Source organism: Dysidea avara, chromosome 1 (genome assembly GCF_963678975.1).
Source record: "Dysidea avara chromosome 1, odDysAvar1.4, whole genome shotgun sequence".
Lineage (NCBI taxonomy): Eukaryota > Metazoa > Porifera > Demospongiae > Dictyoceratida > Dysideidae > Dysidea > Dysidea avara.
In genome coordinates, this window is record NC_089272.1 from 10,521,951 (window position 1) to 10,547,014 (window position 25,064).

At 36.9% G+C, this 25,064-nt stretch overlaps 1 protein-coding gene across 1 annotated transcript in view; it reads left to right on the forward strand.

Moving 5' to 3' along the window:
* Nucleotides 1-18,005, forward strand: part of LOC136256873 (integrin beta-3-like) — a 30,920-nt gene extending 12,915 nt beyond the window's left edge. Inside the window, exons 4-19 of the mRNA XM_066049965.1 lie at nucleotides 6,682-6,742; nucleotides 6,796-6,927; nucleotides 6,973-7,063; nucleotides 7,113-7,227; nucleotides 7,277-7,366; nucleotides 7,413-7,493; nucleotides 7,546-7,641; nucleotides 8,176-8,277; nucleotides 16,333-16,405; nucleotides 16,458-16,579; nucleotides 16,627-16,722; nucleotides 16,768-16,942; nucleotides 16,993-17,106; nucleotides 17,154-17,281; nucleotides 17,467-17,529; nucleotides 17,589-18,005. Of these exons, the coding sequence (XP_065906037.1) occupies nucleotides 6,682-6,742; nucleotides 6,796-6,927; nucleotides 6,973-7,063; nucleotides 7,113-7,227; nucleotides 7,277-7,366; nucleotides 7,413-7,493; nucleotides 7,546-7,641; nucleotides 8,176-8,277; nucleotides 16,333-16,405; nucleotides 16,458-16,579; nucleotides 16,627-16,722; nucleotides 16,768-16,942; nucleotides 16,993-17,106; nucleotides 17,154-17,281; nucleotides 17,467-17,529; nucleotides 17,589-17,669 (1,620 nt within the window). The 3' untranslated portion in view covers nucleotides 17,670-18,005. The remainder of the gene's footprint in view (nucleotides 1-6,681; nucleotides 6,743-6,795; nucleotides 6,928-6,972; nucleotides 7,064-7,112; nucleotides 7,228-7,276; nucleotides 7,367-7,412; nucleotides 7,494-7,545; nucleotides 7,642-8,175; nucleotides 8,278-16,332; nucleotides 16,406-16,457; nucleotides 16,580-16,626; nucleotides 16,723-16,767; nucleotides 16,943-16,992; nucleotides 17,107-17,153; nucleotides 17,282-17,466; nucleotides 17,530-17,588) is intronic.
* Nucleotides 18,006-25,064: the final 7,059 nt, after the last annotated feature.

Genomic DNA, 25,064 nt, shown 5'->3' on the forward strand with positions numbered 1-25,064 from the left:
AGGTGTACGAGATTTCGAAGCAGTTGGTGACCCCTCGTTCTAAAGGGCCATATTTTCGTCGTAATCCAACTTCAATCGTCCTCCAATCAAAAAACATATGGCAGAATCGAAATCAGCGTATAGGGTTTGCCCAGGAACGCTTTTTTCGTCGTCATCAGCCATAGATTCACGCAGAAACACTCGGAAACTTTGGCTATCACTGGTGCCGCATTCTTCGCAATTATTTGTATGGGCTCCCTATGGGGATTTTTATTTCTCAAACTTTGATTTGACATATTTCAATAAATACCGCATGGATTTTAATCCATTAAGGTGCATTACGAAGTATGAAGCATTGACTACCATTAACTGGAACGGCAGCTTGTGAAACATTTATTGAAGGCATGTAATTTAAGTAGCAAAAATATGTGTGAAACATTGGTTGGTTGGAAATTGCTACTATAAGTAGGCATTCCAGCCCGATTTTTAAATTTTGGAAAAACAGGCTTTTTATATGCTCAATAGATAGAGTATTGATTGCCGATCTCAGAAATATATAGTTTGTTGGGTTGGAATTAGCTACTTTGGCATGCACAGTGCTTAAAAACTAAAAAAAGGTTATTTTTTTTCTCCAGGGCTCCCCATACATTTTAAAGGGAAAAATGGCACAATTGAATCAGGAAGCCATCTAGCAATCTGGACTATCTTGAAACTGCAGTTGCTTCTAGCTGCAAGTTTGTACATGTAATGAGAGTAACTTCAGGTCTTATTGGATCTTATCGATCTTTGTATACTTTGTGGTGAGCAAATATGCTTCACCTATTGCTCACTTCTCAATACAATGGTGTATACCCATATAGGCAAGTGGCTATCTCAAGTTGGTAAAAACATCAAGTTAACAACTTATAAAGGTAAACAACTAAAGTGGAGGTGCCACAATGATGCAACAATACCTAAGGTGGAGTTGTGGTTCAATTATGGCATTGTTATGCCGACTTTGAAGTGGTTCATACCTTTGGGCTGATGACTCAGCCATCAGAAAATTGCTCTGGAGCTGAAAATCGCTAACCCGAGTGAAGTAACTACGCACTTTAAAGTAAGCACCAGTGACTACCTTCCACCCGACAGTACGTTTTTTTAAGTTTTAAAGTATTCTACATATATTACAAGGCTTGAAAAGATTACAAAACAAGACAAAACATACTTATATGTAACGCGCACGATAAAACTAAGATTTTCATGATGATCAGCGTGTGGACAAACCCCACAGCGATTTTCATCTTCATTGGAGCTCAGATGACGGAGCAATCCCAAGTTAAACACTAGTTGTCATTTTGTGCCAGGGTTCTATTGGGGAATATACGGAGAATTTTTTTATTAAAAAATCTTGGATACTGGAATGCCTACTATAAGTTCACCTTTTGATGAAATCAATGCCTATCCTAGTATGGAAAGCAAGGGGCCATACAAACCCTTTGAAATTAATTTCGAACTGTGAAATTTTGGTATGAAATTTGAAATTTTTGGCTTGGATCTTTTCTGCTATTGCACGACTTCATATTCCATGGAATGTGATGAACTGCTGACAAGTTTTTCTTGAATTCAGTGAAGCTTCATTAGTTACAGACACTTATTGCCAACTTTTATAGTGGCAAAACACACATTTAACCTCTAAACTACCCGAATATCGCAATAGGCACCTGTAAAATAATTAACATTTTGACATTGTAAACCTGCAGCTGGTTCCAAAGGCTTTAGCTAGTTGCATTTCTAAAGGACTAGGACAAGTTAGATTTAGATTTAACCGTGAAACATTGCTGATGAGTGTAGTGAACTGTTGCTATAAAGATACAAGCAAGTTACAATTAAAAATAAGTAGCTAGCTAGCTACCTACTGCGTCTAGCTATATACTGGTTCTGGAAGTTATGGAGACAAAACTGCAACTGTATGTGCATTTAGCTATCACTTCATGCATGTAACTACAGAACTACATCTCACTGGTTCATTCAGGGAGTTAATTGTATGAATTATAGCTCCCATTAGGTATTTATAAGTTAATTTGAAATATCTGAAAATTTGAAATTTCAAGCTCAAACCTTGAAATTTTTGCAAAAATCTTTAGAAATTTCAAATTTCGTACGCGATTTTAACCGTGAGTGGCCCTTTGATGGAAAGGCATTGATTGGTGCTTAATTCAACTCTACTGGTATGAGAGAACTGTTGATAGGTGATGAATATGGTGAAACCTCTATTCTACAGAACAGAGTGAGGTGTTGATACTGTACTAGTGGCAGTGTGTTTGATAAATGCATCTCAGTTAGATACTCTCTCTTACTACCATGTTATGAACTCTTGCTATTATGCTGCTTAGAGAAAGTTTTGATGCAGAAAATTAACGCCTCGATATGGTTTCATTGGATAAAGAAGAAGACAAGCAGCCAGATTGAAGATAAAAGGCACACACTCATCGGAACCCCAAAATGCACATCCCATTAGTGAGTTTATTATTGTGGCGTAAAATGGTGGCCATGCACTGCCTCGAGGCTTGCGACTGTGATCAGTCAAGTCAGGCAGTCAGTCTAAAATTCAAGTTTTGGCGATTTTTAAAAAATTCTATATCCGGCCACCTGTAAGTGTTTTGTTGTATTTAATGCTGTTTTATGTATTATATGGACTAGTACTATTCCGTAAAGGTGATTTTCGTCTCATAAGATACCTCTAGGATGCTTTTTAAAGACAGAATTTTGGCGGCGCACAAATATTTTACCAGGATCCATACTTGAACAGTATGACCTACTGTTTTATACAGCAAAGTGATACATCATAATGTCAGGCCATTTTTAATTTGGTCAGTCACTGTGGCTTTTGGGTTGAAAAATGACAAATGTAGTGTTGTTTTAGGTAACTAAAACTAAAACTAAAAGTGGTTTTAGTTAGGGCTTTTACTTTTAGTTATCTGAAACTAAAACTAAAACTTAAGTTTTTCTGATTTGTCCAAAGACTAAAACTAAAACTAAAAGTGCCTCAATTTTTACGCAGAAATTTATCATACAGTACGATAGTTACCATATAGTAGGGACCACAAAGGAGTAGGCGTGGCCCATGGAATAATATCACCCAAAAACAGTCTCAATTTTTCCCTGATGATGATGAGGCAGTATTGGCTAGGTAAAACTAAGCCCGAACAAACTTTCAGATCGACCCGAAACGCTTTCAACAAGTTGCTACGGAATTTAAAAAAAAATTTATTTAATGGAATTTTTATTGACTGATTGACTGACTGTGACTGACTGCCTGATGCCTTCAGACAAGTGTAACTCGATAACGGCTAAGGCTACGAGCTTGATTTTTTTCACTGTTCGACGTCGCTTCGGCCCGACTGGTGCCTTTTGGCATACTGCAGTACGTACAATACATTCTTAATGGACTTACCAGTGTCTTCCGTTTTGTCCGATTCATCTTTGCTGACAGCGAAAAGTGTCGATTTGGTGGTAGCATGTGATGGCTTCCCTTTGTAACGGAAATCGTCCATATTTTTCGCAGTGGCTATTCTGATTGCAGAGGTGCTTTTTGAGTAGTTCTTGATTCATACTGCTGTTTAACGGGTTGAACATAGCAGACAATGAAGCGTATTGGATACTTCACTTTTCAGACGATAATTAATATAACTGGGGCGTGCAGTACCATTTCTTTCTTTTAGTATATGCGTGGATTGCAGAGGTGCTTTTGAACAGTTCTAGATCTGAAATGCTGTGAAATGGGTTGAACATACAGTGGCTGACAACCAAGGTAATGGATATTTCACTTTTTAGACGATAATTGATATAGCTGGGGCACGCAGCGCCATTTCAGGATGTGGTATGCATGGGTTCACCAGTCATAATAATTATTTACAAAAAAGTTAACAAGTACACAGAAAAATTTGGATTTTTCAACTAGAGTAGGGACCATAGCACATCAATAAAAAGTACTGAAACAAGTACGATATTAAATCATAGTTAAACAATAAGAAGTGTTATATCCCTACTGTGCTCAAGATACTATAATGGAAATGTACAGTAGGGATATAACACTTCTTGTTGTTTTACTGTGATTTAATATCGTGCCTACTCCAACTTGTTTTAGTACTTTTTATCAGTGTGCTATGGTCCCTACTCTAGTTGAAAATTCCAAATTTTTCTGTGTACTTGTACTAAAACTAAAAATATCATTTAATGTTTACAAATAACTGAAACTAAAACTAAAAGTACTTGCCACTTACTTATAAAAGTTGTTGATTGTTTAAAACTAAAAGTACCTTGCTATATTATTAGTAACACATATAGCTAATTATTCACTATACACATACTATCTGCCAGTGTATATAAAAGTAACTAAAAGTGTTTTGTTATAAAGATATTTAATAATCATCACAAGGTTTAATGCTAAAAAAGTTACTACTGCGATATTGTCAAGCAGGATGTAGCTAACTTAAACTATCACAGATTTTAATAATAAGAACTCATTTAAAATTAGTGAAATTATGTGAACTTGTTCATTGAAAAAAAAATCATGTAGGTAAGCTGCTACATTCATTATTGCAGAAACCAAACATGGTGTGGGTTGCATCAAATTATTGAAGGGTGGTATGCACTGACTGCTAAATTGGTCTTCATATTTACTACAATTGTTTTGGCACTAGCTACAGTGAATCATTTTGATTTTGGTATCTTAGTACATTCTTGTGATTACCATGTCTATCTTGGCACCTTAATTGTCACATTCTGTATCTTGTATTTTCAGAAACGTTTAGAATATGTTTTGCCACAACAAACAAGCAACTGAATTTATTATGCTTTTAAATTTGCAAGTGTGTAATTTTTATCACTCAATGGTCAATACAATAACACAAACACTGTTTGCCATGTGGCACTTGTCCATCATTGTCTAGTGATGGTGGTTGTTTCGGTAAGTTGTGCAGGGTTCCACAGTTCTCCTATATTTGACGCCACAGGAATTTCTATCCTCATACTACAAATCCTAATGAAACCCTACACTATCACACCTCAAGCTAACTGGGGAATGAAGGCAACCCATGGAATGGGGCAAAAGTCTACCCCACGAGACTCACATGTGGGTGCATATCCTCTCCAAGCCTAACTTGTATCTTTTATTTGTTTATTTAGCTTATGATTTTTGTTTGTTTCATTGTTATTTGTACTGCTTATATGTGACTGAATTTGACAAAACAAGGCTTCAAAACAAAAAGCTTTGTTAGGAGATATGGCGATTTTAAGTAATCATTGTATAGTAACTTCCCGGTGCCTACAGCTGTACAAACAAAATTATTTATTCATCTATTTACTAGCTATCACTGAGTGGGTGTATACATTTCCGATACCTAAAATTTTCCCTGCTTTGGGCAGCTATTTTCGAGCGGGTTATAATATCACAGGTGGTAGTAATGGGGTGGGAGGGTGGGGGGCGGTGGGTGGGCTTAATATATCGGTATAAAATGAAGTAAGAAGACGATTGAAATCCAGAGGCCAAGTTTGGGCTCTCCATGGCCCTCCATGGTCCTCAAATCACTCCAAATTGACTGAGAACACTATTGGCGAGCTCTCTGTGAAGTCCCAGCTCACTACACACCATTATCACAAAGCCATGGCCATTAAATGGTGCCAATCTCCCACTCGCGGCTTTGACAGGGTCGGAAGAAAGCTGCTACAGAAACCAGACTTGCCAGTCCTGAAGGAAGTACTGTGTGGAATATGATAGTGTATTAGACCAGCAATCCATTTCTGGTAAAAACGTAAGTTTGATTTTGTGTGTGTGGAAGCCTTGTTATATGAAATCCAGTCACATATATTCACAATAACACACACATGTTTTGAATGTAGTCTCCTAGATCTAGGGATGGGCTTTGGGCAGAGACAAACTTTTTCCAACTTTCCATGTGGCCATCTGTGCACTCTTTTCTGATGCATGCTTTCGAGAGTTATCCTGATTATAGCTGAGTTACCCTGATTATAATGCTCACCATTTCCTGCCTACTTTGCATTGTGGAACCCATTTACCCTATTGCATCTACCTGGTCATCAACTACAAGTTGTTAGTAAGTAACATTATTACATACCTCCCAACATTAACCTCCATTTAAATACATCATTGCAATTGACATTTAAACTGACTTACGTATTTGCATCTAAATCCAAAAACCATGTGAGTATATGTGCAGCAGTGATATTTTTGGCCAGAAAAGACCAAATGATCATATTTAGTACTAATGGTATTTGTTTTAAATGGTACCGTATGGATAACTGAAACTGAAATCTAAGATCTAAAACTACAACTAAAATGTATTGAAGATGGCAACTAAAACTAAAACTTTAACTAAAACTATAAAAATCTAGCACCTTAAACTAAAACTATAACTAAAATAATTAATGATGGTAACTAAAACTAAAACTTTAACTAAAATTTTTTTCTATGTACAGCTATAACTAAAACTAAAAGTCAAACGCATTACTAAAACAACACTAACACACACACACACACACACACACACATACACATGTGCACATATTCATATACACACCTATTCACATAGACACGTACACCCACGTACACAAACACACACACACACACATACAAACATGACCTATGTACAACCACTAGTGCAACCTGTCACACAATGTATCACTGTTGCTGGTCTCTTACAGGTTAACAAAACACCTGACACAATTGTGGATCTGGAGAGGGTGTCTATACATGCTCGTCCCAGTATGTGCTCAGAGTTGTAAGTTGCATGTTGTGATCGTCGCAATCATCAACAGGAGAAGTTTATTCATTTATGGTCAACATTCATGTCCCTCTCAATTATCCTCTGGACTTCTACTATTTGATGGACTTCTCCTGTTCCATGGATAATGACTTAGAGACTATTCAAGGACTCTCTACGGATATTAGTAAGTAGACCATGTTAATCACTGTTACTATAGTGGCAATTACAGTCGGTACACTAAAGAATTTGACCACCGATTTTCAGATTGGATTTGGTGCCTTCTCAGATAAAGAAGCTCTGCCATTTACTTTTGAGAGAAAGTATATCATTAATATTTCTGTACGTATAACTGTTGTCATGACTGTACAGGGAATTTCCATATTGTGCTGGAAATTCTACTCCTAACTTATCATTACTTCCTCAACATGTTCCATTTGACTACATACATTACTTGTCATTAACTGACAATGAGACTTTGTTTATAGTGAGTATATAATACTTGCTTGTTGTAAGGCTGCTTTACGATAATATAGGATAACATTGCTCAATTAAACATCACATCAAATCAAGATACCCCAGAGTCTACCTTGGATGCTCTAGTGCAAGCAGCAGTGTGTAATGAGGTAACCATTCCCCTTTCCTCTTGTTATAGCACTAATAAACTTATAGCTGATTGGCTGGCGTCCTGCCGCTAGTCATATTGTATTAGTTGCATCAGATGCTGGATATCATATTGCTGGGGATGGAAAGGTAACTTATTGTGGCTGTCGTGGTGATGCTAACCATAACAACTGTTAACTAGATGGTTGGAGCACTCAAACCTAATGATGGCAAATGTCACATGTCACCAAGTGATGAGGGAGAAGGAATATACCAATTTGATCAGAACTTGCAATTGGTAAGAATTGCACACATGTAGTAACATCTATGCCATTAACTTGACATAAAATAATCTGAGATTTTTAAAGATATGTAGAAATTATGTTGCAAAATGCACAAGATTATGTTCTTATAAGATAAGCTTTGTTTACCATATATACCAATATAGTTCTATTGCTACTAAATAATATTGTAAGTGTGTACACTAGTGTGCTGCCTACCCAGTAACATTTGTGACTGAATCATATTTGGAAAATCACCCTTATGGTTGCACCTGAAACAATTTGAATTTTTGAAACTAGCATAGTGCTGTTAATAGCAGAAAACACCTTTTCAATATTTCTAAAATTTTTCTTGTAATTCAAAATATATATGGTTTATTCTACCCTTATGGGTAGAAATTTAACTTATAATACTGTGTTGCAGAGCTAAATAGTTAATGTGTCAAATGCGCCCTTAAGGGTTATTTTCCAAAATTCAGTCACATTAATTTTACCATACACTGTAATGTGTGCATGGTGGTATTGCTAAGTGAAATGCTGTGAACATGTAGGACTATCCATCCATTGGGCAAGCAGAGGCAGTCTTGAGGGACAGAAACATCGTGCCAATATTTGCCATTACTAAGCAAGATAAAAGCATTGATCATTATATGGTTAGTCTGGAGCTGTACGGAAAAAAAATGTCATTGAATGTGGATTAAAGGATCTACGCAGACAACTGCAGATAGGAAGTTTCTTGGGTGAATTAGACAATAATTCTGGAAATATATTATCACTAATTAGGGATGGATACAATGTGGGTCATGGTTGTTATTAACTACAGGTAGTTGCTATGGTAACACTGTAGAGCTTATCGCAAAACATTCAGCTGTCATTTAGTACTCCAGAAGGTGTTAGTATTGAGATACAACCACTTTGTAACCAGTAAGTGCTCCCTGCTTTAACTTAACCAGTGTATACTTTGTGATGCTAGAACGGATGGTGCTGCATGTACAGGTGTTCAGCGTAATGAAACTGTGAGCAATATATTATTATGACAGTGTGTGTGTGTGTGTGTGTGTGTGTGTGTGTGTGTGTGTGTGTGTGTGTGTGTGTGTGTGAGTGTTTGTGTGTGCGCCTGTGCGTGTGTGTGCAGTGTAGTGTAGTATAGTGTGTGCGTATATGTAGTGTAGTATTTATTTGTGTACAGTAGGATTTAGTGCGCATGTGCGTGTGTAGTATAATGTGTGCTTGCGTGAAGTGTGTGTGTTTGTGTGTGAGTGTGCATGTGTGTGTGCGTGCGCGTGTGTGCATGTGTGTGTGTGCGCGCGTGCGTGTGTGTGTGTAGTGTGTGTGTTTGTGTGTGTGCATTTGTGTGAGTGTGTGTGTGTGTGTGTGAGTGTATGCGTATGTGTGTGTGTGTGTGTGTGTGAGTGTGAGTGTGAGTGTGTGTGCATGTGTGTGAGTGTGCATGCATGTGTGTGTGTGTGTGTGTGTGTGTGCATGTGCGTGCATGTGTGTGAGTGTTTGTGTGTGCGCGTGTGTGTGCAGTGTAGTGTAGTATAGTGTGTGCGTAGTGTAGTATTTATTTGTGTACAGTAGGATTTAGTGTGCATGTGCGTGTGTAGTGTAATGTGTGCTTGCGTGAAGTGTGTGTGTTTGTGTGTGAGTGTGCATGTGTGTGTGTGTGTGTGTGTGTGTGTGTGTGTGCATGTGTGTGTAGTGTGTGTATTTGTGTGTGTGTATGTGTGTGCATGTATGTGTAGTGTGTCTGTCTGCGTGTGTGTTTGCATGTGTACATGTGTGTGTACTGTGTGTTTTTGCGTGTGGTGTGGTGTGTGTGTAGTGTGCATGTGTACACATATACACCACACAAACACACACACAAACACTACACCCATGCACGCATACACACACACACACACACACTTCACTACACTACACCACACATACACACATGCATGCACACGTACACACACACCTGTCCTGTTCTAGACTACCCATACGAGTCAAGTTTCCCTACAATTGAAGGGGCAAAACAATGTTGTCAGACCTGGTGTCTCACTTGTTGATGTACAGCTAGCCACACATGCACACACAATCACACACACACCCACACCCACACACACACACACACACACACACACACACACACACACACACACACACACACACACACACACACCACACACACCACACACACACACACACAATCTGTCCCGTCCTGTTCTAGACTACCCATATGATTCAAGTCTCCCTCCAATTGAAGGGGCAAAAACAATGTTGTCAGACCTGGTATCTTACTCTCTGATGTACATCTAACCACACATGCACACATGTGGGCGTGTGCGTGTGTGTGTGTGTGTGTGTGTGTTCGTGTGTGTGTGTTTTTCGTGTGTGTGTGTGTGTGTGTGTGTGTGTGTGTGTGTGTGTGTGTGTGTGTGTGTGTGTGTGTGTGTGTGTGTGTGATGTAGTTGTATTGGTGATATTACAGGTGGCATTCAATGTGTCAGTTACTGTGACAGACTGTACCAAGTTGAAACCAGTGGCGGATCCAGGGGGGTTTCATTGGTTTCCACGGAAACCCCCTTTGAAAAATGATTGCGTAACAATTAAATGTTTTAATTATCGCGGCGTGCGTCTCGATCGAGATACTGTAATTAGAGCAGTCACAGTAGCTACTAAAGTAGTGTGTAGGAAGTTTTTAATATATTTTATGTACTATTACTAGGCTGTGACCTTTTTTTTTTTTTTTTTTTTTTTTTTTGGTCTCACCTTACCAAACCAGACGATGTAGTGCAAACGTTTGCGTATCTCATGTCAATATATATCTCCACCTTCTAAACTGGAAACCCCCTTTATAAATTCCTAGATCCGCCACTGGAAACTACTTCATCAAAAGTGAGTATATGTTGTTTATGACCATTCATTATGCAGTAGTATTACAGCATATTGTTGGAGTATGCATTCCTCACTGTTTCCGTGCCAATAGAAATGGAGGCTTTATGTGACTGTGACTGTACAGCAAACAGAGTCAGTTGATATATAGCAATTCTAATATTTGTTATGATAATTATTAGGATAAGAGAAGTGTAAATTGCAGTAACCATGGAGACATCGTGTGTGGACGTTGTCAGTGTGATGATGATAGGTACACTGTTGCCATGACATCACAATGGTAACCATTTGTTGTTAGGTTTGGAAGATTTTGTGAGTGTGAGTTTGCGACTGGAGCAGATCGAAGTTTGGACCAGGGGACTGGACATGACCAGTGCATGTTTGTTGCATTTTGGTTGTCATGGTGATCTGTTTACTGGTCATTTTAGGAGAGGAGCTAATGGTTTACTTTGTAGTGGAAATGGAAAATGTTTATGTAACCAGTGTATGTGTAAGGTGAGTATAAATTGTGTATATGTGTGTGTGTGTGTGTGTGTGTGTGTGTGTCTGTGTCTGTGTCTGTGTCTGTGTGCGCGCGTAATAATAGTACAGCATGTACGTGCATTATGTATATGGGTGTATACATATATAGTGTATGTGTACATGCAATATGTCTGTAGTATGTGTGTAGTGTGCATATGTGTGTAGGTGTGTGAGTGCATGGATGTAGAAGGAAGGAAGGAGGGTAGTGTGCACATGTGTACAGTAACAAGTGCAAGGAAAATTAGGAATTTTAAGGGATCACAGAATAAGTTGTGAAACAATGGTCCAGGAGTTAACCTACACCTGAAGATATACTAGTGGACATTTATTCCATACTTAATTATAGTCATGGGTATAGACTGAATTAGGAAATAAATGTCTGCTAGTATTTCTTCAGCTCTCCCTTGTGTGACAACTTTTTTCTATGGTCCGTAATCAAACTTAAAATTTCCCTTGCGTTTGTTGACTTTTTTGAACATCATTATAACTGGTGAACACACACGTATCACATCAAAATAACAATGGCAACAGACTTCCTGTTTTTATCATAATGCTCACCCCAATGATCAATTACTGAAAAGTGTCGAGTTGCCATTATGATTCATCTTCAGCTGTTACACAGCATTACAATTAAAGAACAGTTCACGAAGTGCCTCTGCAAACAATCCAGTCACTGTGGATAATCCCTGTTACAAATATGTGACTGTCTCTGGGAAAACCGGTCTTATCGCCCATTTAAAAGTATCGAGAAACGTTGGTTTTAAATATTCAGAGTGTTGTAGCTGGCCAGTGGTGGTAGCTACACATACCAAATTTTCACACGTTTCACAGCAATTTCTTACCTTCCAGATCATCCACTGATGAAATAGCCAACAGCCAAGTTTCCTGCCATTTTAGCTAGTTTTTAAACCGAGGTTGTCTGTATCAGGTGAACTCCAGAAGGCTGGGAGGTGGGGACTCTGGAAGGCGGGCAAGATGGTGTTCAAAAACTGAAAAGGAACGTGTTGGGATGAATTGGGCCAAGTTATGGGCCATTCAGTGCTCAGAACTGGCTAAAATGAAAGGAAATTTACAGCACAGGTCATTGTCCAACACCACGGAGCTGTACAGCCACACACAGCCATCTCCTGGTTGGCCAGGGCTCCATCAAGACTCCAGACCACGCATACGGCTCACCACTGTGCTTTAAAAGAGCAGCCAGCAAAAGCAGACCACTTTACTCTGGTCGACTGTGACAGTGAAATTTGATAGTACATTCAGTAAGCTTTGTGTTTGTGTGAAAAAATCTAACTTATTGTCTTGGGCAATAAGAACGTTTTTCACAGATCCAGTCACATATAGGGAAGCCAGATCATACGCTACCACAAGTCAACACCTTAGGCTGTCAGCGAAGGATACAAAGGGAAGTCCATGATGAGTGCAGTGTATGTACTGCAGTGTGCTGAAAAGACACCCATCAGACTGAAGCAACATCAAACAATGAAAAAATCAGGTCTGTAGCCTTAGCCATTATAGAGTTACACTTGTCTAAAGGCATCAGTAAGTAAGGAAGTAAGTACGTAAGTAAGTAATTATGTAAGTAAATCAGTCAGTCAGTCAGTCAGTCAGTCAGTCAGTCTGTCAGAAAATTCCTATTTGACGCATTTCAGGTTATACTGAAGGCACTTTGGGCCTAACCAATGCTGCCAAAGTGCTATGAAGGTATTGTGAGGCTCAATATTGTTATGAGAAAGTGCTAGCCTCCATATTCCCTAACTGTACTGCATGACACTTGTTTGTTGTGTGCATCAGTGTGTGCGTATTATAATACATGTACCACTTTCACACCTCAGATCAAAGGAAAGCCAGTGCATATATATCACATACACTGTATTGCACTGACTCAAATTTTTAATGAGATATACGCACTGCTACCAGTGCATATATCTCGTTACACACTGCCTTAACAAGATATATGCACTGCCACCAGTGCGTGTATCTCGTTAACTTGAGACATTGCACACCTATATAATAGGAGTGCATACTATATCTAGAAATCATTAGATTTCTTTGATGTTATACTGTTATCATCTTCTCTTATATAGGGAATCAAGCAAGCTGTGCTTGTGGGATTAAATTTTGCCAAAAAACCTGTGGTTGTGGGGGATACAATTTTAATACATTAACAGTAGTTTGTTTTTTTACTTTTGTAAATATAGTAATTAAAGAAACATAATAAACACTAGTCTCTTAAAATTACTATTTAGCAAAAGTAAAATCAAACTACTGTTTGATGTATTAAAATTGAATCCCAAAATCACAGCTTGTTTGGCAAAATTCAATCCCACAATCACAGCTTACATAGTTCCCTATATAAGAGAAGGACATAACAACCAAAGATTTTGCCAATTAGGTAAGTCTGCATGTTAAAGTAGAACATATTAGCTATACCACCGGCACTTGTGCTTTGCCTGTATATACGCACTTGCCCTCGGGTGCATGCATATATATATATATATCAGGCAAAGCACTCATACCTGTGATATAACTATTACATATACAGTATTTTGTAAGTGGTGTATGTGTAATAGTTATACCATGACTGAGAGGGATTCGCTGATGAAGTTTGAGGCCACAGGCCAGTGAATCCCAAGACGCTTGAGGCCCTTGGGCTTCAAGTGTTTAAAAGAGTTGAATCAGCAAATTCCTCACAGCCATGGTATAACTATTACATACAGAACTTACATAAATGTGACCATCTCAACAAAAGCCTGCCTAGTGACATAATAATTAAACTTTGTTTGCAAAAAAGTGAAAATACACATGCCATGAATAAAGAAAAAAATCATGTAAGTTTTAACCAAACCATTTCTCAGGAAAACAAGTCTCTGATTAATTAATCATTACATGTTCAGAGAAAGTTTGAATATCTTTCTTTCATTCTTGTAGCCCCAATGATTATGTGTGTCACATGCATTTGTTTACAGTGCGGTAGACATAAGCAGGATTGTCATTTCTTGCTTAAAAATGCCTTCATACTTGTCTGTGCAAGTGAATGTAGGGCTAATAAAACTATACCTTGGTGAATTTGCCAATTCATTATGAACACTTTAAGTCAAATCCCCTAAAAATAAGACATTGCATTAAACCATGCCCCTTAATTTATTGCCTAGCTCAGCAGCAAGACCAAGATATTCTAATTGTACAGTACAGTAGTATTGTATATTAAGGATCATAGTTTGTGTTTTTCTGGTCAAAAATATCACTTACAAACCAGCTTCACAATACCATCCTGGTGTCCTGGCAGTATTGGTTAGGTATAACCAAGCCCAAAAGTGCCTTCAGCATGACCCTAAATACTTCCAATATGTAGGTAGCTACAAAATTTCAAAAATATATTCAATGGAATTTTCTACTGACTGACCGACTGCCTGCCTTCCCACCTTCCCACCCACTTTCCTGCCTGCCCACTTATAATTACCCACCTGGCTGCCTGATACCTTCAGACAAGGTAACTCAATAACAGCTAAGGATACAGGCTTGATTTTTTCATTGTTTGACGTTGCTTTGTCCTTAGATGTGCCTTTATCACTGATCACATGGCAGTTAGTAATGTGTTGGATAGTGTTTCCAGTATCTGTGGTGTTTCATAGTTAGCTATGATGGTGTTTTGTAAATAATTATTTTTCAAACAGTCATTAAACTCTTGCTTGGCGCACGGCCAGGCCAACCCAAGTGTCTGTGTGTGTTGTGGCATGCTATAGAGTTAAGCAGGGAGTGGAGTACATAAAATGCATGGATCATGGACTTACCTTTGTCCTCCTTTGTGTCCCATTTCTTAGTCCAAGGTGTCGATTCGTGGTAGCATGATACATGGCTTCCTATTTGTAAATGGGAATCATCAGTGGTGACTGGATTGATTGCAGAGGTTGTAATGCTGTGTAACAGGCTGAACATAGCTGAAAGTGAAGCATAATGACCACTTCACTTTCGAGCCAATAATTGATAGCTGGGGTGCATGTTCAGATGAAAACAATAATGCATTAACTCTTTATAACTCCTTTCTTTTGATGCTGTATGCACAGGTTCACCAGCCATAATAATCTTACAAAAAATAAACAAACAAGTATAAGGAACAATCAGGAACTTTAAGTTTAATTAGAGATAATGTAATGTAGGAAAACAAGGGAGGACACAGGGGCAGATCCAGAGTTGGAAAGAGGGAGGGCACCTTGCTGAAAAAAGTTGAAGAGCAAAGAAAAAAAAGGTCACAACAATAATAGCTAGCTATCCTTTACAAAATATATTATATCACGTATGTTATGTAAAATAAAATCCTATTTATAGCTTCATAAGTAAGCAGCACTGCCTCATGAACATTGTGACTACTTTATTAGAGTAATTGACTGCTCTATTAGAGTATCTCGATCTTGTATGCAATTTCTTGAAGGGGGGTGGGGGGGGGGGAGCATTTACCCAAAATTCCCCATCCTGGATCCGCCATTGGGACGCCTATACCTGCAAATATACTAGTGAACATTTAATCCCTACTTCAGTCATGGATAGCTATAGACTAAAGTAGGGTAGTATATCTGCAACCTCTCTTGTTTCCCTACTTTTTTATGATCCCTAATTGAACTTATAAATCATAATTTTCCCCTGATCTGTACAATAGCTTTTTTCCACTACAGTACTAAATTTAATTAGATATGGTTGTCTCATGGTGTGTGCTAAATATAAATTTTACTTTTTTGAACAATAACTTTTGACTTGGGAAATATAACCAATCACAGTCGTTGGTCATCCTCTTTGGAAACTGGTGATGATGGTTAGTATTCAGTTAATTAATATTTGAAACCACAAATGCAATTTTACAAAATTACCTTTTATAAAAGACACATCACTGATTGAAAGGCAATTTCCCAAATGTCAATATAAAATGATGAAGGGATCAATGAAAAACTCATGTGGTATATAGTTTTTAAAATTCTGATGTAATCACACAAAAAAATAGTGGAAAAGGTTTACAATATTAAGCTAAGTGATAATGGTTTCTGTGGCAACTATGGGAGCCTAAAGTTAGACACACCAAGAAATGTATTGATTACCTTAGAGATGTGTGCTTTACTAAAAGAAGTCAAATTTCATTCATTGTTGCACTGACTATATTGTATGACGAAAAACTTAATGAACTAGTGCAATTAAAATTTCTAGTTTAAAGAGTTCCAGTAGTGAAACAAGAGACACTAATCATTAAGTTTATGTGGCCTGTATTCATGTGAGGGGGGTACGTATCATAATACAAAATTCCATTATTTGTGTCTATTTAGCGTAACTTCAAAGGAGCAGCTTGCGAGAAGCAATGTCATTGCCCAATAGATGAGAATGGCATGGAATGTGGAGGTACAGTCACTATGTCATGTGACATCACATGAGGTGTGTGTTGTTACTGTAGGTGTAGACAGGGGTAACTGTACATGTGATGATAATTGTAATGGTGTGTGTATATGTGATAACATGAGATATACTGGAAAAGCGTGTAACTGTTCTCTTAACACTACTGCATGTATGACTGGAGTGAGTTACTATTTTGTGTGGAGTCAATTGAAATTGTATCATATTAGTCTTCTCTATGTTCTGGCAATGGGTTGTGTGAATGTAACAAGTGTATTTGTGCACCATCATGTCTTGGAGACGACTGTTACCGCTGTAGAGATCAGGTATGACAGTACTGGTATTTAAACCGTCACTATGTTAATATGCAGCTGCAATGTCCCACCCACCGAGCTTGTGTGCAATGTGAATTATCAAGCGCAAACTACAGCAATTCAATTCGTCGTAGAATAAATCATCCTGAAAACTGTGAAAACCGTTGCCGTAGTGAGACTGTCTCAATTGCCCCAGTAAACTCTACATTTGTCAGTAGATACACTATTGAAGGTATGAAATGATTTTCTTTGCCTGTCATCTCAGTATATCCATTACTATAGGCTATGAGACAATACATTGCAGATTTGCTGACAGGGACAGCTGTTCCTACATGTATTATGTAGCATTAGATAATGACTATTATCTACTACCAATAGATATTGAAAACACACTGAGTTAGTATCATAATGCCCACTCTGTCACTTTACTGCTAGTGTTGCAGGATGTGAGCGTTGTAGCAGTAATTCCACCAGTAACCTAATGTGGATAATTCCGATTGCCATCGTGATTGGTCTGTTAGTAATTGGACTGACTATCTTACTGATCATCAAATTGTGTTTAATAATGTTGGTACGTAGTCCATCCTCTGTGTGTATGTATGTTGTGTAGTGTGTGTAGTGTAGTGTAGTGTATAGTGTAGTGAGTGCGTGCATGCATGCGTGTGTGTGAGTGTGAATATGTGGGTGTGTGTGCAGAGTGTGTGGTGTGGTGCGGTGGTGTGTATGTAGTGTGCAGTGTAATGACTTTCATTACAGGATTATGTTGAGGTTAGAAAATTTGAGAAGTTAGTTAAAGATGCTGAAGGAAAACTAGTTCAGGTACACACTATTATAATGTTTGTATTACTGTATGTATAGCCATCTATTACTCCATGCAGACATCACAGCCATTGTACCAGTTTCCTGTTGTTGAATATCAGAACCCTGTTTATGGCAAGTCGAAAAAAGAAGAAAAATAATTTTCAGTGAAGTGTTGAACTCATATAATTATACTCCACATTTACTTTAGTATTATAAATTACTTATATTATTGTACTGCACCTACGGCAATCATTGAACATTACAGCCACTGCACCACATGAATTGTATTGCTGTAACCATATCTCTGTAACCTGATTAACCCTACATGTAGGTAGGGTTTATCTGTTCAAAGCATCTACAGTTATAATTAACCAGGACAGATGGAGGAACGCAGCATCTAACAGTCTAGCTGTGGATCACACCAAATTTTCGTATCATAAAAATAGTTTCAGTGTGAGGTGGATGCATCCTGTAGTGGCCCACACATACGTACAGCCACATGATATGAAGTGATATTGTGTAGTGCTCAGATCTGTGCTATAGTGATTACTCAGAAGCGCACATTTGTACTATTGTATAATAGTATAACAATTTGTTCATTAGTAATGGATAGTCCTTGTGGATAGTTTTTACAGCTCCTTGATAAATAAAAAACTAACTATGCTGCAGTGTATACAATGCCATACAAGTACAACTAGTGCAGTGAAAATAATTTTTTTTGTCCTGTTCCAGCCATCAACAAACTTTCCACCTACCTAACGACTACTGAAGTGTTACTGAAAAGCATTACCTGTGCCTGTATGTATTAGCATTGTTGACTTACTAGGCATGACAGTTACTGGAGGACTACAATTGTAACTTACCATTTATACAAGGATAGGGGTGGCGATAGCAGACTATTACAAATAATTAGTTACCATAAATTAATTTTGCTAAATTAGAAACTTGTCTCTATGTCCATAGGAGTGATCGTGCAGTTGCAATTGATAAAACTAAAATGATTCAAGTAGGTATCAGCAACTGATTGGGTATAGTTAATAATTTACTTTTAATAGCAGTGCACGATATCCATAGCACCAGTGCATTGATCACTGTGTGGTCACAGCTAGAGTGACAGTATGAGCTATGTTGCATAATTGTACCTTTTTGTGTGTCTGTCAAGAAAAGAGTCTCGCCACATTTCTGCATTGTTTAGCATGTTCACCATTCCCTTCATATGGTATAGTTTTGTATAGTACCATTAATGACCAGTCTTGTTTTGGTGTGTGTATATATACCTCACGCAAAATTGATATTTGATAATCAGATGTTGAAATATATTAAACAGATCAATATATCTTTGCAACCAGTGGACAATAATAGGTTGGATAGTAGTGTAAAATGAAGAGCTAACAATGGGGCGCTTCGTAAAAATACATAGCATTAGGAGGTAATTGCATTGTGAGCAGATTTTTGTGTTTGGAGTTCCTAAAAATACCAAATGGTATTGTAATACAATGATGATACAGGTATGGACCACACCATGACAGTTGTTAAATTGATTGGTCATATTTGCCCTAGTGACAAACCATCCCAGCTACAGGCAAAACAATCCTGCAACTGTATATTTGCAAAAAACAATAGTCATTTCTTGCAAGATTTTTGTCACAGCAATCCTGAAAGAGTTTCCTCTTGTAAGAAAAACCAGTCAATTCTTGCAAGACCTTATAGAAATTCTGCAGGATCTTGCAGAATCATTTTTTTTCTGCCATAATGTGGTATATAGGCAACAACTTAATTGAGCACATTACTGTTTCATTTGGCTAAAGACATTGCAAGTAAAATTAAGAATTCCCCTAGATTTATTATATTTATTTACATAATTGAGATGTACACATCAGTGACATCTCACTAGAGGCCATATAGGTTAAATTATGGTGATGATCACATGCAAGGCTGTATCTGTACTATAGGATGGTTGTTATGAATGGTGTTATCACAAGGAAAGTCTTAGCAGTACTGTTGTTTGCTAAAAGATCCCCTTGTATGTCTGCCTGTGGCTATTACAATTGCTTACTTATGGTTAGTATATTCCCCGGATGTCTCGTCAGGTGCTGGATGGTGCTTACTAAATATTCCGTCCTACTGCTTACCATGACTTATGACATATGGATATTTCTTAGTAGTATAATAATAATAATAATACTTGTCAATATTATTATTATTATGCGGAAGCAAAAGACTAGGTTACTATGATAATAATATCATAGATAACAGAGACCTCTACTGTCTATGATAAAACTAGTCATGAGCTAATGTGACAAGTATGCAACACTGCAAAATATTGTACGTAGGACAATAAATTTTAATTAAGTTTAATCATGTTAGGAAATTGATTCAAACTTCGTGTATATGTATAATAGTGCTGAGAATTTTAACTATAGCACCTAACTCACTAAGAGTTAAAGAGTAACATGAGCATTCATAAGAATGTTTCAGTAAAGATGAATCAATAAAAATAGCATTTTGTGCATTGGTGGATGCCTGTTGAGTTTCTTTCCCAACAAAATTAAATACAACCAGTCCCATAACACACCAGCTCACTTTGTATCAAGGATTATATCCAGAGCATTACTAGCTACATAGCTACAGAAACAATTGCTAGCTTTCAAATAAATGCTGGTCTTAAAGAACATTATATGGTACTGTGATTCATTTAGTAGTAATTTTATGCACTCCCATAAGTGGTGATGTGATAAACTGAAAGCACTTTATGGCCTTGCTGGCCTTGAATTTGCAAAATGCTGTATGAAGTTGATTCCAAGGAATACTTGAATGCTGATCTTGCATATAAAAATACCAGTTTTGTATAGTCATGGGTCTGCTATAATGGTTGGGGGCTGGGATGAAAAGTTGCCTGAAAGACCTACTGTATACAAATATTTGGGTCATATTAATTAATTTTTTTGAACAAAATACAGTCATTGACTCATTGTTCATAGTATTGTACAAAGCACTGTTAAACTACTCTAATAGAACATACACCTGGTAAAATGATAACAGTCACTTCTATTGTTTGGAAGATTGAGTGTTCAGGTCAACCATAATATTATATTATTATCATTGAGGACCTCCTGTGTTCTGAATTATCAACATCTTATGATTATGCTGAAAATACTGTAGTGCTGTCACAACAGAAAGTTACTGATAACAGATATTAAAATTTAATTTTGTTTGTATATTTTGATAGACAAATACTTCATCCAACCTGCTAAATTCTTAATTGCATACAATAGACTATAACACAAGTTGCTGATATCTATTCCTACTCATATGAGACCTGGTTAATGATGTAATATTTCTTTGTCATCCTGATGCTAAGATCAGACATCACAAGTGGCTACTGCTACTGACAGTAAGTTATATACTGTATACATTGGTGGTGCTATAATAGTATAGTATACGTCAGTTTTATATAGATCGGTACATTTACAACATACAAATATTCACAGGGATACACCTACGTATGCCATAATTTTGGGAGTGATGTACAAGTGCTTTAAACAAATAATTCAATAATCAGGAATTTTCAGAATAATTTATTAATATTTTTGAATGACAAAAATATGATCTTGATACGCTCCTTAAACATTAACTAACTTAAAACTGGGAAAAAAGATAAAAGCACCTTAAAAGATCAATCATTTACCCTAACAATGCAATCGTACTAGATTAGAGCATCTATATTTTTTCTTAGTTTTTCTGCTTGCTTCTCTACTACACCAATTGTTTCTCAAATCACTGTGTACAAGTTGGGATAATCACTCCTAGGAAAAGTTTATACTGTTAGAATAAAAATTGCTGTTGGAAAAAACTTTATGAAAATAAAAACATGAGAAAGAGTTATTTGAAATAGCAAAAGTATAACGAACAGATCTCTACCATTTAACAAGCATATATCATCCATGTATATTATATGAGAGGATAAATCATTATAATGTATGTTGTGGAATAATATATGTTTATAGCTTCATTGTAAAAGCAGAGGTGTTTGAATACACCCTAGAGAAGGTGTTACACTACACCCACACCTTTAAAGGTGTTTTTCCACACCAATATGGTGTTTTGTCAAAACTAGTGAAAACCCACAATCAAAAATGATGCTTGGTTGTTAGGTTATTAATACAAAATGGTAACATTTATAAAGCAGGATACAATAAAAGTATTAATGTAACTGTGTTTTGTATTGTGTTATGATTCTATTTCAATATAGTTAGACTTCATTTGGGGATTTAGACAGCAGAGATGTGATCCTGCTTGCATCACCCCCATTGCCCTCCCCCAAGGGGTCAGAATTTCTTATAGTGTTTACTGAACACCCTAGTGGAAGTTTTGTAACACCCTGATGGGTGTAATAAAACACCTCAAGTTAGCAGTTAATCAAATTCTAACTATATTGTATACACATAGAATGGAACCTTAAATTTGAGTATGGAATTTTTTTACCCAATTCTACATGTAGCTAGTTCTATTACAGTAATTGAATGTTCTACATATTACTGTAAATGTGATATAAACACACAGATTTATATACAGTAAAAGTAATTACACATAACCTCAGTAGCATACACTGGACTGACATAATATAGGGATTTGCATATGCTCAATTTCATTCCTACAGCAATATCAATGCACACATTACACTCATCTGAATGTTATTTACACTATTATGTTATCACTTTAGCTATTGGTGATAGTGGACAAGGATTTGCAATATAATATTCTTCCTCCTCCAACAAAGACTGAGGTACATCAAAAAGCATTTCCTGCCCTGTGGATACTGCTGTCTCAAATGAAGAATAACAACAATAACAATTGTTATTGGCACATTATCTATATATAGTAATTTTAAAAGACAACTAAAGATCTAGCTACTAGACAAATAATTTTTGAAAAGTTCTCAGTTATTGTATGCTTTTAATTCTGTTTATTCTATATAATGTCAACTTTAAGAAACACTCTGTTATGCATCTATATGAATGTTCTATTAGAATATTTTGACTACTATTAGAGTATATAAATATTCTCTTCCTTGTGGCTATATGTATACCATTTCTCTACTTTTACCTTGTTCTGAGGAATTTTCCATTAATTCTACAGAACTGCAAAGTTTTGCATGTCCTATGCTGTACCTTTAATGCAGTAAAACTGTTAGTTTGGTGTTTCTCCAATAAGCCTGCAACAAGTTTACATTTCAAAGAAGGTTTTCAGAACCCCCAGCGAACCTCCCCCTCTACACCCTTGTTGAAAATTAGTTATGTAGTTGCAAATGTGTAATTATTATTGTAACAAAATAATAACATATACAGTATGTGGTTGATGAGATAAGTAATTGTGCAGTAATTATGTATCTCTGGAGTAAATTCTACATGGCAAAACTATATTTTCATTATGTGCAGATAAATAGCTTATTAACAACACCATAATAAGTAGTCACTTGCAATAAAGTACATCCATTGCTCTAGTTAGGTAATCAACATGGGTATAGTGTGTATTAGATACTCCACCTTTGTGTTGAATGATAAAATGATATGTACCAGTAGACAGGGAGCCTTGCCAAAATCCAAATAGTCCTGCATGAATACCACTGTTTCCCCTGATGGATGAAGTGTATTGTTGAGGGACTGAATTGATGGTTAAACGAGCTTTTGTGTAGGTGTTATGAACATCTTTGGTAAACTGATACCTAACAATGACATGATGTAAGCTGCTAATGGTGAGGGTGTACTTTGAGTCAGTGTTGGTCCATGTCATAGAACAAGATAAGGAACTTGTTGGGTGAATGTTTGCACTGAACAACCAGAAGGCAAATATATTGCAAATATGTTAGTGTTATAATTGTAGTTATTTGTGCAGTCTGTGAACTGGTATGAGCTACCTGTACGATAGGTCAGACTGAAATAATGCAATCCTTCTCTTAAAGATTTAGCCAGTAGACTATACTGATTGAAGTAATAGCTACTCATCTCTGTGACAGTTGTTGATTGTTGATGTTCATTTTGCTCACAAACCATCCTTTTGAAGATGACTCAACTGACATTTGGTATGCAGCAAGAATCACATGTCCACTAGGTAGTTGTAAAATTGCTTCAATGTCATTGATAGGACCTAAATTGTTATATGTATTCAAAGTAGTTGGTGAAGGATAACATTTAATATGTGTAAGAATCTTCAAACCACATCACATTTATCACTGCAGTCTGATAATCCCAGCTAGCTGACATTGCAATACTAGCACTTGACTTATAGTGAACCTCAAAAGTATAGTAACCTGGGTTAAGATTTGTCATCCAGAATCCTGTAGCTGTTTTGTATAGTTGGTTTCCACTATGAACAAGTGATCCAGCATTAAAGTGGTTGACTTGTAACTTACTCTAAAAGTCAGTGTTACTGGACTCTACTGTCACTTGATAATGAACAAGCAAACTATATGACTTGGTGAGGTGAATTGTAGTAGTGAGAGCTTCAATGGGCTGCAAAGTACCTGAGGTAGCTGGTAGAGTAAGTCCATCACTTCGTCATTTGGTACTATATACTCCAGGTACTGCATTGATGATAGTTTGACCATAACAACACCAGAAGCAGCAAACTAGCACCAGACAAGTGTACATCTTAACTGTATAGTGAAATGGCACAAGCAAACACTACTGAACACAATGATACTGGTCATTTGCTCTTTAAGTTTGCTTTTTATACACTAACATTGTATGTCTGCATGTACAACAAGCTGAAAGCAATATATTGTGCACTTATATGGGACATAGATAATGTGATTTTCATTTATTTATTTAATAATGCTTTACAGCACAAGTGCTGAAGGTCTGTAGGACACCTGGTCCTACAGCCTGTTCAAAGACTTTAGCTACTTAAGGTGTGTTTGAAAAGTTGGAGAAAGGAGAAAAAATCCATGACTGGACCTAGGTAGTCTCGAACCTGCAGCCATCTGATTGATCTCTTCCTGAACTTAATTAAATATGAAATATGTCATGAATCATGCTTGAGAAATGCATGTACTGTGCTAGGGCAAGGATAAGGAGCTGCCAGGTGCAAAAGCATAATAGTTCTACTGACCAGTTTATCATGCAGTCTGGGAGCATCTATTATACAAGTATATGAGGCTTGATTTGCATACGGTGGCATTGTATAATATAAAGGTTTGCATGTATTTTCTACCAAAAATACTAACGAAAAATCTTTCCTTGTTAATGACTTAGCAGTGTGGGTTAAGTATACCTGCTATGCATCTTCATGACAACCCAAAATACTTCTGATAAGTATACTGTTTGTTTAGCCAGTTTACTATATGGACATGCGCTATGTATGTGTTGCTATAGTATAAAAGTACAATCCCATTTGAAGTGCACAACATATATGGCTATTCAGTGTTCAGTTGTGTGTATGCTCAGTACCTCAAACTGTTATATATATGTACCTTTCATCATGAATATTTTGCTGTCTTAGCTCACTCACTACACTTATGCTAGCTGTTGCTAACCACTATAAGTTGTTGTATT